This window comes from Salvelinus alpinus, chromosome 16 (genome assembly GCF_045679555.1).
Source record: "Salvelinus alpinus chromosome 16, SLU_Salpinus.1, whole genome shotgun sequence".
Lineage (NCBI taxonomy): Eukaryota > Metazoa > Chordata > Actinopteri > Salmoniformes > Salmonidae > Salvelinus > Salvelinus alpinus.
The window spans coordinates 36,678,084-36,694,801 of record NC_092101.1 but is presented as its reverse complement, the minus strand read 5'-3'; the positions used below and the strand labels follow the sequence as shown (position 1 = coordinate 36,694,801).

Below are 16,718 nucleotides of genomic sequence, written 5' to 3'. Positions count from 1 at the left end.
TAGCATGCTGAATCTTCGATAAACTCAGTAAGATTGGACCACACTGAAACACTGACTAGCATGCTGAATCTTTGATAAACTCAGTGAGATTGGACCACACTGAAACACTGACTAGCATGCTGAATCTTTGATAAACTCAGTGAGATTGGACCACACTGAAACACTGACTAGCATGCTGAATCTTTGATAAACTCAGTAAGATTGGACCACACTGAAACACTGACTAGCATGCTGAATCTTTGATAAACTCAGTGAGATTGGACCACACTGAAACACTGACTAGCATGCTGAATCTTTGATAAACTCAGTGAGATTGGACCACACTGAAACACTGACTAGCATGCTGAATCTTTGATAAACTCAGTGAGATTGGACCACACTGAAACACTGACTAGCATGCTGAATCTTTGATAAACTCAGTAAGATTGGACCACACTGAAACACTGACTAGCATGCTGAACCCTTCAATAAGCTCAGTCTGTCATACATATGGAACATGTTTTGTAATAGAAAAATAAAAAATTGTACCAAAGCAAAAATGGTGCATTTTTTGAGACAAACATAGACATTCAATCAAATAGCTAGAGGGCTCATGTTAGACAAGGGATTTGTGGTGAAGTGACATCCTTCGGATGTGTGCATGTGTTTACGTGTGTGTGTGTGTTCTTTTGTGCGTCTGTGTACAGGAAGCCTGGTTCAGATGCAGGATGACGCTGGTTAATCAAACACACTCACAGGAGAACGCTGTCATAAACAATGTGTGATGACATCACCAGGGGAAGAGGTTGGCCACTCTTTCCACCCCAACGGGGCCCTAAGAGCCTTAGCGTTTAGAACTGATACAAGTGTTTCCTGGGGTGCCTCTACATGCGCTGACTACATTTCAATTTCCATGGAAGAATAGTGAAAAACCCTGAGTAGAATTCTCAATCACTGGCTGACTGATAGAGTAAACAAGACTGGGTAGTACTGATAGAGTAAACAAGACTGGGTAGTACTGAGAGTAAACAAGACTGGGTAGTACTGATAGAGTAAACAAGACTGGGTAGTACTGATAGAGTAAATAAGACTGGGTAGTACTTTCAATTGTAATATGCTGTAATATATGTAATAGTAATAATGTACTATATTTTTGGGGGAAACGGTTATAGATGAAAAAGTCTTCTAAATTACACTGATATGTATAACAACCATTAGTGAACAGGTGTACCATTGTAAGGAAGGACAGAGTTGAACCACCCTTAAGGATGAGACAACATACAACAGGTTTATAAGATGTCTGATAAGAGTGATCAAAGAAAATAAATTAATTTGTCTGACCATTTGTTCCACCACCTACCTACACAATCCCTATGTAACCTGTGGTTCTTCCCATTACAGCCTTATTACCAAAAACACCTATTTCAAAGAATCCACCTTGATTGATGTAAACATGTTTTCACCTGCGTCCAAAATGGAACAGAAGTGTGGTGTAAAAACTCCCCTCCCCACCTCACTTCTCCGGCTGTAAACAGTACCGGTTGTGGAAGGATGAGACCTGAGGGCTTTGAACATACTGCTGATGTGAATGAATCCGTGGGTGGACACTCCACATAGAGAGCTAAGTTTAGAACAGACCAGAAAGAAGAGAGAATCAAAACAACCGCAGTCTAAATGGCTTTTCCCCTGCCTGGCCTGGGGTTATGGTGCTGCTGACGAAATCTCCCTGGCCTGGGGTTATGGTGCTGCTGACGAAATCTCCCCTGCCTGGCCTGGGGTTATGGTGCTGCTGACGAAATCTCCCCTGCCTGGCTTGGAGTTATGGTGCTGCTGTTGATAATGTAGCTCACATTATGCAATTTGGCTTTGCTTTTTCTCGAACAGTCGATAGTGGCAATAAGAAGATAAGCACATTTTTGGGTTTGTTTTGTCGATAAGAACATTTCAATCTCATATTTTATTAGCATTTTTGGTTAGATTAGCGGCAAAATTCATGGATTCGGCTATTTCAGCCACACCCATGCTGTCAGGTGTATAAAAATGAGTGCACAGCCATGCAATCTCCATAGACAAACACTGGCATTGGCCTGTACTGAAGAGCTCATTGACTTTCAACGTGGCACCGTCATAGGATGCTACTTTTCCAACAAGTCAGTTCGTAACATGTCTGCCCTGCTAGAGCTGCCCTGGTCAACTGTAAGTGCTGTTGTTGTGAAAAAGTATAGGAGCAATAACGGCTCAGCTGCGAAGTGGTAGGCCACACAAGCTCACAGAACGGTACCGGCAAGTGCTGAAGCGTGTCAAAATCATCTGTCCTTGGTTGCAACACTCACTACCGAGTTCCAAACTGTATCTGGAAGCAAATTCAGCAGAATAACTGTTCGTCGAGAGCTTCGTAAAATGAAGATCACCATGCGCAATGCCAAGCTCGCTGCTATTGGACTCTGGAGCAGTGGAAACGTGTTCTCTGGAGTGATGAATCACGCTTCACCATCTGGCAATCCGACGGACAAATCTGTGTTTGGCGAATGCCAGGAGAACGCTACCTGCCCCAGTGTATAGTGCCAACTGTAAAGTTTGATGGAGGAGGAATAATGGTCTGGGGATGTTTTTCATGGTGCAGGCTAGGCCCCTTAGTTCAAACTTTGTGGCAACAGTTTGGGGAAGGCCCTTTCCTGTTTCCGTATGACAATGCTCCAGGGCACAAAGCAAGGTCCATACAGAAATGTTTTTGCGAGCCAGGCCTAATCACCCAACATCAGTGCCCGACCTCACTAATGCTCTTGTGGCTGAATGGAAGCAAGTTCCCAAAGCAATGTTCCAACATGTGGAGTGGAAAGCCTTCCCAGAAGAGTGGAGGCGGTTATAACAGCAAAGGGGGGACCAACTCCATATTAATGCCCATGATTTTGGAATGAAATGTTCGACGAGCAGCTGTCCACATTATTTTGTAGTGTAGGTTATTGCTGGTAGGCTATTCAAGTCCCGATTGAGTTTTGTGTTGAGTTGTCTGGTAATGAGTGATGTTTTCATAATCACTCGTGAATGTGTGTAAAATGTTACAATCTTTTGTGATAAAACCCCCTGAGCTAACCCCATGGCTCAACTCATGAGAGTCAAGAGTGTGGCAGCATGTATCTACTATTACAATGTTTGACATTCAAGCTGTATCACAACGGCCGTGATTGGGAGTCACATAGGGCGGCGCACAATTGGCCCAGCGTCGTCTGGGTTTGGCCGGTGTAGGCCGTCATTGTAAATAAGAATTTGTTCTTAACTGACTTGCCTAGTTAAATAAAGGTTAAAACATACGACCACATAAATACTGAAAAACCGCAACCATCCACCTACAACCGAATCTGTCCTAAATTTTTACAGCCAGTATGGAGTTAGCATAGACCACTCCTCTTGCTGTCTATCTTGCAGAACGATTCACAACTTCCTACCCTACCCCACTCTACTAACACCCCATCCCTGTCTAACTGGCCCTACCCATTACTAGTGCTAGACTATGTGTGAGCTGTCAGTGCACTGTCTCTGCACAACCTTCTATGGGACAAGCCTAATCAAGGTCAAGGACACTGTATGGTCTGAGTGAGTGGGGTTGGGTAGGGTATGAGTAGATATGACAATGGCAGCAATGTGTAATAAACCATTCAATAACGTAGTATCTTACAGTGATAAGGTGAAAAGTGACAGGTCACAAGAACAGAATCAATTTAAATATGTATTTTAATTGGCAGGCCTTTTAATTTGAGGACAGAACAGCACTGAAACATTTTCACACAAATTCCACACATATAACACACCTGCAGTTTCTTTATGAACATTCAGAGAGCTGTGACCACAGTTGTTGGCTGGCTCTGACATATTTCTTAGCAGAAGAGAGTAGAGACAGTCCTGCCTCTAAAACCAGACTAGCTAAAAGGGACTTGATGCTGATTGCTAGATGAGCGGCCATCTAACAATATTATAATTAGCATGATTCTACAGTAGAGGGACTGCCCAGATTAACCATGTAATTACTCTGGGCCTTTCCATCAAAAATAACCCATGAGCACCAAAACATGACGTTTATAGGAGCATATAAGATTGGGTGTCAAATGAAAGTTAAGAGTCAATATTATTGGCAAATTAAGTCATAGATACCCTTTTCAGCCATTTTCCATCTTAAAAATGAGGCATAAGTAAATGCTTTGATTTCTGGATAAACAGATGGTAAAGGGGTCTTACAAATAACATCTATCAGAAAAAGTCTTAAAATGTATTATAAATACATCAAAACACAATAATGTTGATGTAAATTACCCTGCCAACTAATATCAACACTTATATTTAGTTTTGGAGGAATTGTTTTCCTGTCTTTGATTTGAAGAAATATTGCCTTGTAATTCCGTTACCAAATACCCACATACTGTATCGTTAATTATAGCTATTTTACTGATATCGATTCTGTTTATGAATTATTAAGTGATTAAAACTAAAAAAACAATTACAAAAATATCTAACAGAATTACGGCAACTGAATTAGCTACAATGGGAAATCTCAATAGTCACAAACCACAGTTGAGAGCCCTGCTACTGTCATTCCTTCAACTGGCATACTGTTATGTTCAGGAACCCCTTCCTCTCTTTGCCTCTCTCTCTCATCTCAAGTTATGTCACCTCTCCCAGCTCTTACTGACATCTACCCATGAGCCCCCTCACTTTTTAATTTACTGTAACCAGCAGCCTCACTCACTAAGCACTGACCGACACTGGACGTCCATGGACGTTGAAAAGTAGTTGAAAGTTGGTCAGTCGGCCTTAATGTTAACGACAGATGGAACGGACCAAATCTGAATCTATCATTGACGTATGTACTTAACTATACTCTACTCTGCTGTGCTTTATTGTGCTGTACTGTACTCTACTGTGATGTCCAAACTTGTGAAACATTAGGTGAATGACATTCAAATCCATAATTATGCATTTCTGTATAGTACAGATCAGGGACCCACGACGTTAGTTTGTTCATTACTTTAATTCTGTAAACAGGTGTAAATCCACTTCACTTACTGTATTTCAATAACCAAAATAGATTTGATCAAACTCAAGGTGTCATTTCATAGGTGATTTCTGCAGACGTCTTTCAATCTTAATTAGGAGTTTTTGGAAAACATTGCCGCATAAAAGCCTGAGGGAGATTTTACCATAATTCTGTTACCAAAGTTAGCATCTGCAAAGTTCTTCCACTAAATTTGTATATTTTTTCAGTGGATTGTTGAAAGTCCCTGTGCATAGAGTAGTATAGTTGATTAAACTTTTGAAATCAATGTTTTTTTTGGCATAGATTTTAAGGTGAAAAAACTGAGTCAAAGCGTAATTCCGTTGCCGTGGAATTGCCCCTAAGCAAATTAGTGTACATATCTAAGATAAAAAATGTGATTAGTGTGAGAAAAGGCTAATTTCCAGTCTACTATAGATCTTATAACAATTGAACAAAAGGCTGTGAAAGCTTATCGAGACGAGTAAATAGGCATTGCAAATTATTTGATAGATAGAGATAGTATAATGCCATTATATTAATGTTGAAGAGACGTACAGACGTTTGGCTCATCTCTTGACAGGCTGGACATTAGAGGGCTGGAAACAGGTGAGTTGGAGCTGCATACTGCTCTTAAACCTATTTAGCAACTCCTCGAGTAACCTACAGACAGACAGAGAGACAGAGAGACAGAGAGAGACAGAGAGAGAGAGAGAGAGAGAGAGAGAGAGAGAGAGAGAGAGAGAGAGAGAGAGAGAGAGAGAGAGAGAGAGAGAGAGAGAGAGAGAGAGAGAGAGAGAGAGAGAGAGAGAGAGAGAGAGAGAGAGAGAGAGAGAGAAGTCAAGAGAGATAGAACAAGGGAAAGAGAGCAGGAGAACGAAAAAAAGAGAGATGGAAGCAGGGAAAGAAAGAGGTAGAATCATGATATTAAATGGGGGTGTAACTGGAGAGATTTCAGTACCAACCAAAACTGTATTTGAATTCAATATTTTTGAATTTGTAATGTGCAAATTGAATTATTGAATTCATAAATTAAACTTCTATTTCAGGATATGAAACTGAATTGACTGAAAATTGCATTCAGTTTTAACATTTTATTTAAATTTGATTGAATATTCAAATTTAAAGCTGCAATATGTACAGTACCAGTCAAAAGTTTGAACACACCTATTCATTCAAGTTTTTTTTCTTTTTCTATTTTCTACATTGTAGAATAATAATGAAGACATCAAAACGATGAAATAACACATATGGAATCATGTAGTCACCAAAGTGTTCAACAAATGAAAATATATTTTACATTTTAGATTCTTCAAAGTAGCCACCCTTTGCCTTGATGACAGATTTGCACACGCTTGGCATTCTCTCAACCAGCTTCACCTGGAATGCTTTTTCAACAGGAGTTCCCACATATGCTGAGCACTTGTTGGCTGCTGTTCTTTCACTCTGCGGTCCATCTCATCCCAAACCATCTCAATTGGGTTGAGGTCGGGTGATTTTAGAGGCCAGGTCATCTGATGCAGCACTCCATCACACTCCTTGTTGGTCAAAACGTCCTTACACAGCCTGGAGGTGTGTTGGGTCATTTTCCTGTTGAAAAACAAACGATAGACCCACTAAGCCAAACTAGATGGAATGGGTATCATTGCAGAATGCTGTGGTAGCCATGCTGGTTAAGTGTGCCTTGAATTCTAAATAATTCCCAGACAGTGTTACCAGCAAAGCAGCCCCACACCATCACACCTCCCTCTCCATGCTTCACGGTGGGAACCACACATGCGGAGATCATCCGTTCACCTGCTCTGCGTCTCACAAAGACACGGAGGTTGGAACCAAAAATCTCACATTTGGACTCATCAGACCAAAGGACAGATTTCCACCAGTCTAATGTCCATTGCTTGTGTTTTTGGCCCAAGCAAGTCTCTTCTTATTATTGGTGTCCTTTAGTAGTGGTTTCTTTGCAGCAATTCAACCATGAAGGCCTGATTCACGCAGTCTCCCCCTGAACAGTTGATGCTGAGATGTCTGTTACTTGACCTCTGTGAAGCATTTATTTGGGCTGCAATTTCTGAGGCTGTCAACTCTAATGAACTTATCCTCTGCAACAAAGGTAACACTGGGTCTTCCTTTCCTGTGGCGGTCCTCATGAGAGCCAGTTTCATCATAGTGCTTGATAGGTTCTTTTAAAAGTTCTTGAAATTTTAAAAGTAATGATGGACTGTAATTTCTCTTTGCTTATTTGCTCTGTTCTTGCCATAATATGGTCTTGGTCCTTTACCAAATAGGGCTATCTTCTGTATACCCCCCTACCTCATCACAACACAACTGATTGGCTCAAACGCATTAAGAAGGAAAGAAATTCCACAAATTAACTTTTAACAAGGCACACCTGTTAATTGAAATGCATTCCAGGTGACTACCTCATGGAGCTGGTTGAGAGAATGCCAGGAGTGAGCAAAGCGGTCATCAAGGCAAAGGGTGGCTACTTTGAAGAATCTCAAATATAAAATATATTTTGATTTGTTTAACACTTTTTTGGTTACTACATGATTCCATATGTGTTATTTCATAGTTTTGATGTCTTCACTATTATTCTACAGTGTAGAAAATAAACAAAAATAAACAAAAACCATGGAATGAGTATGTGTGTCCAAACTTTTGTATTTGGGCGATCCTACCAAATTCACATAGAAATGTGAGTTATAGATCATTCTCATTCAAAGCAAGTCTAAGAAGCGGTAGATCGGTTCTATGTGCGTTGTTTCTATGCTTCCTGTTATTACGTTTCATTTTTGCGTATTTTACTTATGGTTTTGTACATCAGCTTCAAACAGTTGAAAATACAATATTGTTGGTTATGGAAAATATATTTCACAGCGGTTTAGATTGTACAATGACTCTCTACACGATACTTACTTGTTTTGTCAAACTGAAATTAGGCGAACTATTAGTATTTCAGCAACCAGGAAATGTCAGAGCGATATCTGCATAGTACATCTTTAATTTTTATGCATTCTGCTTCAATATGGTAAATATTGCAGTCATTGTCTGTGTATCAAGTTAATAAACTATTTGTATTTGAATTTTATTAGGGATCCCCATTAGCTGCTTCCAAGGCAACAGCTACTCCAAACACATTAAGACACTTATATTACACATAAAACAAAAGCTAAAACAGTACATCATATAACACTGTCACACCACCACATATCCACAACACAAAATGTATGATACCACTACACAACAATATTACAATGTACGCGTGTGTGTAGAGTGCGTGTGTTAGCACTTGTGTGTGTATGCGTGTGTCTGTACCTGTGTGTGTGTCACTTCACAGTCCCTGCTGTTCCATAAGGTGTACTTCTACCTTTTTCCCCCCTGATTCTACTGCTTGCATCAGTTAGCTGATGTGGATTAGAATTCCATTTAGTCATGGCTCTATGTAGTACTGTGCACCTCCCATAGTCTGTTCTGGACTTGGGGATTGTGAAGAGACCTCTGGTGGCATGTCTTCTAGAGTATGCATGGGTGTCCGAGCTGTGTGCTAGTAGTTTAAAACAGACAGCTCGGTGCATTCAGAATGTCAACACTCCCTACAAAAACAAGTAGTGATGAAGTCAATCTCTCCTCCACTTTGAGCCATGAGAGATTGCCATGCATATCATTAATGTTAGCTCTCCGTGTACATTTGAGGGCCAGCAGCGCTGGCAATTTTCCTAAGTCCCTCCTGTGGCGACTGAACAGTAGTCCAGATGTGACAAAACTAGGGCCTGTAGGTCCTGCCTTGTTGACAGTGTTGTCAAGAAGGCAGAGTAGCGCTTTATTATGGACAGACTTCTCCCCATTTTAGCTACTGATGTATCAACATGTTTTGACCATGACAGTTTACAATCCAGGGTTACTCCAAGCAGTTTAGTTACCTCAACTTGCTCAATTTCCACATTATTAATTACACAATTTAGTTGTTTAGGGTTTGTTGAATGATTTGTTCCAAATACAATGCTTTTTGTTTTTGAAAGATTTAGGACGAAACGTATTCCTTGCCACCCATCCTGAAACTAACTGCAGCTCTGTTAAGTGTTGCAGTCATTTCAGTCACTGTAGTAGCTGCTGTGTATAGCGTTGAGTCATCCGCATACATAGACACACTGGCTTTACTCAAAGCAGTGGCATGTCATTAGCCAAGATTGAAAAAAGTAAGGGGCCTAAACAGCTGCCCTGGGGAATTTCTGATTTAACCTGGATTATGTTGGAGAGGCTTCCATTAAAGAACACCCTCTGTGTTCTGTTAGACAGGTAACTCTTTCCCCACAATATAGTAGGGGGTGTAAAGCAATAACACATACGTTTTTCCAGCAGCAGATGATGATCGATAATGTCAAAAGCCGCACTGAAGTCTAACAAAACAGCCCCCCCAATCATTTTATCACCAATTTCTCCCAGCCAATCATCAGTCATTTGTGTAAGTGTTGTGCTTTTTGAATGTCCTTCCCTATAAGCGTGTTGAAAGTCTGTTTGTTTACAGTAAAATAGCATTGTATCTGGTCAAACTATTTTTTCCAAAAGTTTACTCAGGGTTTGTAACAGGCTGATTGGTCGGCTATTTGAGCCAGTAAAGGGGCATTACTCTTCTTGGGTAGTGGAATTACTTTTGCTTCCCTCCAGGCCTGAGGGCACACACTTTCAACAACACCAACACATTTTTTCTCTCATGTTGCCAAAACTCTTACCATGCCCATTATTAAAATAGGATTTCCTGCATATAGAAATTAAAGTTTTTGTTTTCAACATTCATCACAGGTAACTTAAACTCTATTTTTATTCAAACAGTTGAGAGTATTTGTCTCCTAAGCAGACTCTTCAGTATCATTGTCACTTCAGAGCTGTGTGTGTGTGTGTATTTGTATTATATTAAGTTAAAATAAAAGTGTTCATTGTTCATTCAGTATTGTTGCAATTGTCATTATTACAAAAATGTGTGTGTGTGTATGATATATATATACACTGCTCAAAAAAATAAAGGGAACACTTAAACAACACAATGTAACTCCAAGTCAATCACACTTCTGTGAAATCAAACTGTCCACTTAGGAAGCAACACTGATTGACAATAAATTTCACATGCTGTTGTGCAAATGGAATAGACAAAAGGTGGAAATTATAGGCAATTAGCAAGACACCCCCAATAAAGGAGTGGTTCTGCAGGTGGTGACCACAGACCACTTCTCAGTTCCTATGCTTCCTGGCTGATGTTTTGGTCACTTTTGAATGCTGCCGGTGCTTTCACTCTAGTGGTAGCATGAGACGGAGTCTACAACCCACACAAATGGCTCAGGTAGTGCAGCTCATCCAGGATGGTACATCAATGCGAGCTGTGGCAAGAAGGTTTGCTGTGTCTGTCAGCGTAGTGTCCAGAGCATGGAGGCGCTACCAGGAGACAGGCCAGTACATCAGGAGACGTGGAGGAGGCCGTAGGAGGGCAACAACACAGCAGCAGGACCGCTACCTCCGCCTTTGTGCAAGGAGGAGCAGGTGGAGCACTGCCAGAGCCCTGCAAAATGACCTCCAGCAGGCCACAAATGTGCATGTGTCTGCTCAAACGGTCAGAAACAGACTCCATGAGGGTGGTATGAGGGCCCGACGTCCACAGGTGAGGGTTGTGCTTACAGCCCAACACCGTGCAGGACGTTTGGCATTTGCCAGAGAACACCAAGATTGGCAAATTCGCCACTGGCGCCCTGTGCTCTTCACAGATGAAAGCAGGTTCACACTGAGCACATGAGCACATGTGACAGACGTGACAGAGTCTGGATACGCCGTGGAGAACGTTCTGCTGCCTGCAACATCCTCCAGCATGACCGGTTTGGCGGTGGGTCAGTCATGGTGTGGGGTGGCATTTCTTTGGGGGGCCGCACAGCCCTCCATGGGCTCGCCAGAGGTAGCCTGACTGCCATTAGGTACCGAGATGAGATCCTCAGACCCCTTGTGAGACCATATGCTAGTGCGGTTGGCCCTGGGTTCCTCCTAATGCAAGACAATGCTAGACCTCATGTGGCTGGAGTGTGTCAGCAGTTCCTGCAAGAGGAAGGCATTGATGCTATGGACTGGCCCGCCCGTTCCCCAGACCTGAATCCAATTGAGCACATCTGGGACATCATGTCTCGCTCCATCCACCAACGCCACGTTGCACCACAGACTGTCCAGGAGTTGGCAGATGCTTTAGTCCAGGTCTGGGAGGAGATCCCTCAGGAGACCATCCGCCACCTCATCAGGAGCATGCCCAGGCGTTGTAGGGAGGTCATACAGGCACGTGGAGGCCACACACACTACTGAGCCTCATTTTGACTTGTTTTAAGGACATTACATCAAAGTTGGATCAGCCTGTAGTGTGGTTTTCCACTTTAATTTTGAGTGTGACTCCAAATCCAGACCTCCATGGGTTGATACATTTGATTTCCATTGATAATTTTTGTGTGATTTTGTTGTCAGCACATTCAACTATGTAAAGAAAAAAGTATTTAATAAGAATATTTCATTCATTCAGATCTAGGATGTGTTATTTTAGTATTCCCTTTATTTTTTTGAGCAGTGTATATTATTATAATTTTTTTTTTTAAATCGTCCGATTAATCGGTATCGGCTTTTTTTGTCCTCCAATAATCGGTATCGGTATCGGCATCGGCATTGAAAAATCATAATCGGTCGATCTCTAATGTAAATAGTCAGTTTATCGGTTATTTTTCGTATATATTTTAATCTCACTTTCCGCCTACGATCTAAATATACTTTCCTGCAACCCGCCTCACCCAATGTGGTACGGATCTGCTATTTTTTGACGTTATAACTGGAACTTCAATCAGAAGCTAGCCAGCTAACTAGCTACTAGCTAGTAGTCACTGTTAGCCACGGCTAGCGGTCTTCACCTTTAGCCCGGACACCAGCCAGCTTTAGCTCGGTCAATACCTGCCAGTCTGCACAGCGCGATTTCAACCCAGAGCATATCGGACTGCTTTTCTCCACCACATCACCGGATTCCTGCCGCAAGCTCTGGGCCATTACACCGGATCATCGCAGCTAGCTAGCTACAACCAAGTGGCTACTGCTGGCTACTGCTGGCCACCACGACTGGTCTGCCGATGCAATCGTCCGATGTGGTTTCAACAGGCTTTTCTGTTGCGATGTCGCCGAACACCCATCTGCTAGCACCGGCACGCTAGCTTTATGAACGCCGTGCCTCCCGCTCGCCTAGCATAGTAGCGACTACCGAACGGCTCCCGGACTCACCTATTGCTGCTCATTGGACCCTATGGTCTCTTCGCTACACATGCCTCTCTCTAATGTCAATATGCCTTGTCTTCTGCTGTTTTGGATAGTTATTGTTTTATTTCACTGTAGAGCCCCTAGTCCAGCTCAACATGCCTTAGATAGCTCTTTTGTCACATACCCCACAAATGGGGAGACCTCACCTAGCTTAGCTGGTGTCTCTAGAGATGCAAACTCTCTCATAGTCACTCAATGCCTAGGTTTACCCCCACTGTACTCACATCCTACCATATCCTTGTTTGTACATTATGCCCTGAATCTATTCTACCACGCCCAGAAATCTGCCCCTTTTATTCTCTGTTCCCAACGCACTAGACAACCAGTTCTCATAGCCTTTAGCCGTACCCTTATCCTACTCCTCCTCTGTTCCTCTGATGATGTAGAGGTTAACCCAGGCCCTGTAGCCCCCAGCATCACACCTATTCCCCAGGCGCTCTCATTTGTTGACTTCTGTAGCCGTAAAAGCCTTGGTCTCATGCATGTTAATATCAGAAGCCTCCTCCCTAAATTTGTCTTATTCACTGCTTTCGCACACTCCACCAACACTGATGTACTAGCCGTGTCTGAATCCTGGCTTAGGAAGGCCACCAAAAAGTCTGAAAATTCCATCCCCAACTCCAACATTTTCCGTCAAGAAACTGCCAAAGGGGGCGGAGTTGCAATCTACTGCAGAGATAGCCTGCAGTGTTCTGTCATGCTATCCAGGTCTGTGCCCAAACAATTCAAGCTTCTACACCTTTCCAGAAATAAGTCTCTCACTGTTGCCGCTTGTTATAGACCCCCCTCAGCCCCCAGCTGTGCTCTGGACACCATATGTGAATTGATTACCCCCCATCTATCTTGTACACACCCCATCTGTAAATAGGACATACTGTTATTTTTGTTGTTGTTGCTCTTTTGCACCCCAGTATCTCTACTTGCACATCATCATCTGCACATCTATCACTCCAGTGTTAATGCTAAATTGTAATTATTTCGCCACTATGGTCTATTTATTGCCTTACTACATTTGCACACACTGTATATAGATTTTTCTATTATTATGTATGTTTGTTTATCCCATGAGTAACTCTGTGTTGTTGTTTTTGTCGCACTGCTTTGCTTTATCTTGGCCAGGTCACAGTTGTAAATGAGAACTTGTTCTCAACTGGCCTACCTGGTTAAATAAAGGTAAAAAAATAAAATAAATCAATTGCGCACGGGGCGACACTTCAGGCTGAGGAGTGAGTTTCACAGATCCCATCTGCTACACTAATACAACTCTTCAAGATCCAGCTAGGTTACTCATCAAAATAGTTTGGTTTGGTGATCCATGCTTATGGGATGAGAAACATGCCTGAGACCTGAAGACGTGTTAGTTTGACATGTGTTAGTTTGTGTTTATTTAAAAATATTCAATTAAATTGAATTTTAAAACTGAATGCAATAGTAATTCAATCAGTTTAAAATCATGAAATACAAGTTCAATTTATGAATTCAATGACTCAATTTGTCCATTACAAACTCAAAAATAATGAATTCAATATATAAATACCATATTAAAAAATAATGAAATCAAATACAGTTTCTGTTGGCACTGAATTCACTCCATATTTTAAATGGAACTGAAATCTCTCCATATTTTAACTGGAACCGGTATTACCCTTGATGAATGACTTACTTTTGGTCTGCTCCACTGTGTAACTGGGGGAGGGCCTCCAGAGCCTGCTTGAAGTTGGCGCTGAAACAAGATACACACAGTTGACACCACAACACACGACACACACCAACATTCTACTACACAAAGGAGGAAACATACCATCACACAAAAACAGATTAAACTAGCTGGTGTGCTGCTTTCGCTTCCTTTTCAATATACAGTACCCCCAGGTAATGTAGACTAGAGAATGGCTGGTAGAAGGTGTGGGTAAGATTAATGTGACTTAGAGGAATGACAGTGAGAGTACTGCGTAGTTTCTGTAACATATGCACGTGTATACAGTAGTATGCACAGTGTGTGTGAAGTGTATGTGTGCGTGTGGTACATAGGTGTGTAGTGATGTAGTACAGTCTCGGGGAGTGTTTTGGGGGTCTTACTGGCTCTCAGATGACAGGTAGGAGGCTACAACATCTCTCAGAGCATTGATCTCCAAACGGGCCTGGAGAGAGTGAGAGAGAGAGTGAAATGAGGTGGAAACAGCTGCACTTCCTAACCCCCTGCCAAATGTATGACCATATAGGAGACACATATTTCCCTAGATTACACAGACCCACAAAGAATTCGAAAACAAATCCAATTTTGATAAACTCCCAAATCTATTGGGTAAAATACCACAGTGTGCCATCACAGCAGTAATATGTATGACCTGTTGCCACAAGAAAAGGGCAACCAGTGAATAACAAACCCCATTGTAAATACAACCCATATTTATGTTTTATTTATTTTACCTTTTGTACTTTAACTATTTGCACATCATTACAACACTGTATATAGACATAATATGACATCTTTATTCTTTTTGAACTTTTGTAAGTCTAATGTTTACTGTTCATTGTTTATTATCTAATTCACATACTTTGGCAATCTAAACGTATGCCATGTCAATAAACCAAAAATTCGGAGATTTCCATACCCAACTACAACATTTTCCGTCAAGATAGAACTGCCAAAGGGGGGGGAGTTGCAATCTACTGCAGAGATAGCTTGCAAAGTTCTGTCATACTTTCCAGGTCTATGCCCAAACAGTTCGAGCTTCTAATAAAAAAAATGAATCTCTCCAGAAATAAGTCTCTCACTGTTGCCGCCTGTTATAGACCCCCCTCAGCTCCCAGCTGTGCCCTGGACACCATATGTGAAATGATTGCCCCCCATCTATCTTCAGAGTTCGTTCTGTTAGGTGACCTAAACTGGGATATGCTTAACACCCCAGCCGTCCTACTATCTAAGCTAGATGCCCTCAATCTCACACAAATTATCAAGGAAACCACCAGGTACAACCCTAAATCCGTATAATACACCTCTGCTGTTTTCAATCAGGATCTCACCGATCACTGCCTCATTGCCTGTATCCGCTATGGGTCCGCAGTCAAACGACCACCCCTCATCACTGTCAAACGCTCCCTAAAACACTTCTGCGAGCAGGCCTTTCTAATCGACCTGGCCCAGGTATCCTGGAAGGATATTGACCTCATCCCGTCAGTCGAGGATGCCTGGTCGTTCTTTAAAAGTAATTTCCTCACCATCTTAAATAAGCATGCCCCTTTCAAAAAATGTAGAACTAAGAACAGATATAGCCCTTGGTTCACTCCAGACCTGACTGCCCTTGACCGGCACCAAAAAATCCTGTGGCGGACTGCAATAGCATCGAATAGTCCCCACGATATGCAACTGTTCAGGGAAGTCAGGAACCAATACACACAGTCAGTCAGGAAAGCAAAGGCTAACTTTTTCAAACAGAAATTTGCATCCTGTAGCTCTAACTCCAAAAAGTTTTGGGACACTGTAAAGTCCATGGAGAACAAGAGCACCTCCTCCCAGCTGCCCACTGCACTGAGGCTAGGCGACACGGTCACCACCGATAGATCCATGATAATCTAAAATTTCAATAAGCATTTCTCTACGGCTGGCCATGCTTTCCTCCTGGCTACCCCAACCCCGGCCAACAGCTCCGCACCCCTCGCAGCTACTTGCATGAGCCTCCCCAGCTTCCCCTTCACCCAAATCCAGATCGCAGATGTTCTGAAAGAGCTGCAAAACCTGGACTCGTACAAATCAGCTGGGCTAGACAATCTGGACCCTCTCTTTCTAAAATTATTGTTGCAACCCCGCCATTGTTACAACCCCTATCACCAGTCTGTTCAACCTCTCTTTCATTTCGTCCGAGATCCCTAAAAATTGGATAGCTGCCGCGATCATCCCCCTCTTCAAAGGGGGTGACACTCTAGACCCAAACTGTTACAGACCTATATCCATCCTGCCCTGCCTTTCTAAAGTATTTGAAAGCCAAGTTAATAAACAGATCACTGACCATTTCGAATCTCACTTTCCGAGCTGGTCACAGGTGCACCTCAGCCACGCTCAAGGTACTAAACGATATCATAACCTCCATCGATAAAAGACAGTACTGTGCAGCCGTCTTCATCGACCTGGCCAAGGCTTTCGACTCTGTCAATCACCGTATTCTTATTGGCAGACTCAATAGCCTTGGTTTCTCAAATGACTGCCTCGCCTGGTTCACCAACTACTTCGCAGATAGAGTTCAGTGTGTCAAATCGTAGGGCCTGTTGTCCGGACCTCTGGCAGTCTTTATGGGGGTACCACAGGGTTCAATTCTCGGGCCGACTCTTTTCTCTGTATATATCAACGATGTCGCTTTTGCTGTGGGTGATTCCCTGATCCACCTCTACGCAG

At 42.3% G+C, this 16,718-nt stretch overlaps 1 protein-coding gene across 14 annotated transcripts in view; it reads right to left on the bottom strand.

Moving 5' to 3' along the window:
• The window catches only part of LOC139541431 (exocyst complex component 2-like), a 177,581-nt gene that overhangs the window by 67,139 nt on the left and 93,724 nt on the right, over nucleotides 1-16,718 (bottom strand). For 11 of the 14 annotated variants that reach the window (XR_011668343.1, XM_071346079.1, XM_071346085.1 and 8 more), the window contains 2 exons: nucleotides 14,405-14,466; nucleotides 13,989-14,048 (listed from right to left, as the gene is read on the bottom strand). Coding sequence is in view for 13 of the 14 variants with exons in the window: in XM_071346079.1 (XP_071202180.1) it covers nucleotides 13,989-14,048; nucleotides 14,405-14,466 (122 nt within the window). In the remaining variant the exon portion in view is untranslated. Of the gene's footprint in view, nucleotides 1-3,693; nucleotides 5,669-6,336; nucleotides 6,596-13,988; nucleotides 14,049-14,404; nucleotides 14,467-16,718 lie in introns of those variants that run through there. The other 3 variants (XM_071346090.1, XM_071346091.1, XM_071346089.1) reach the window with 2 other exon arrangements.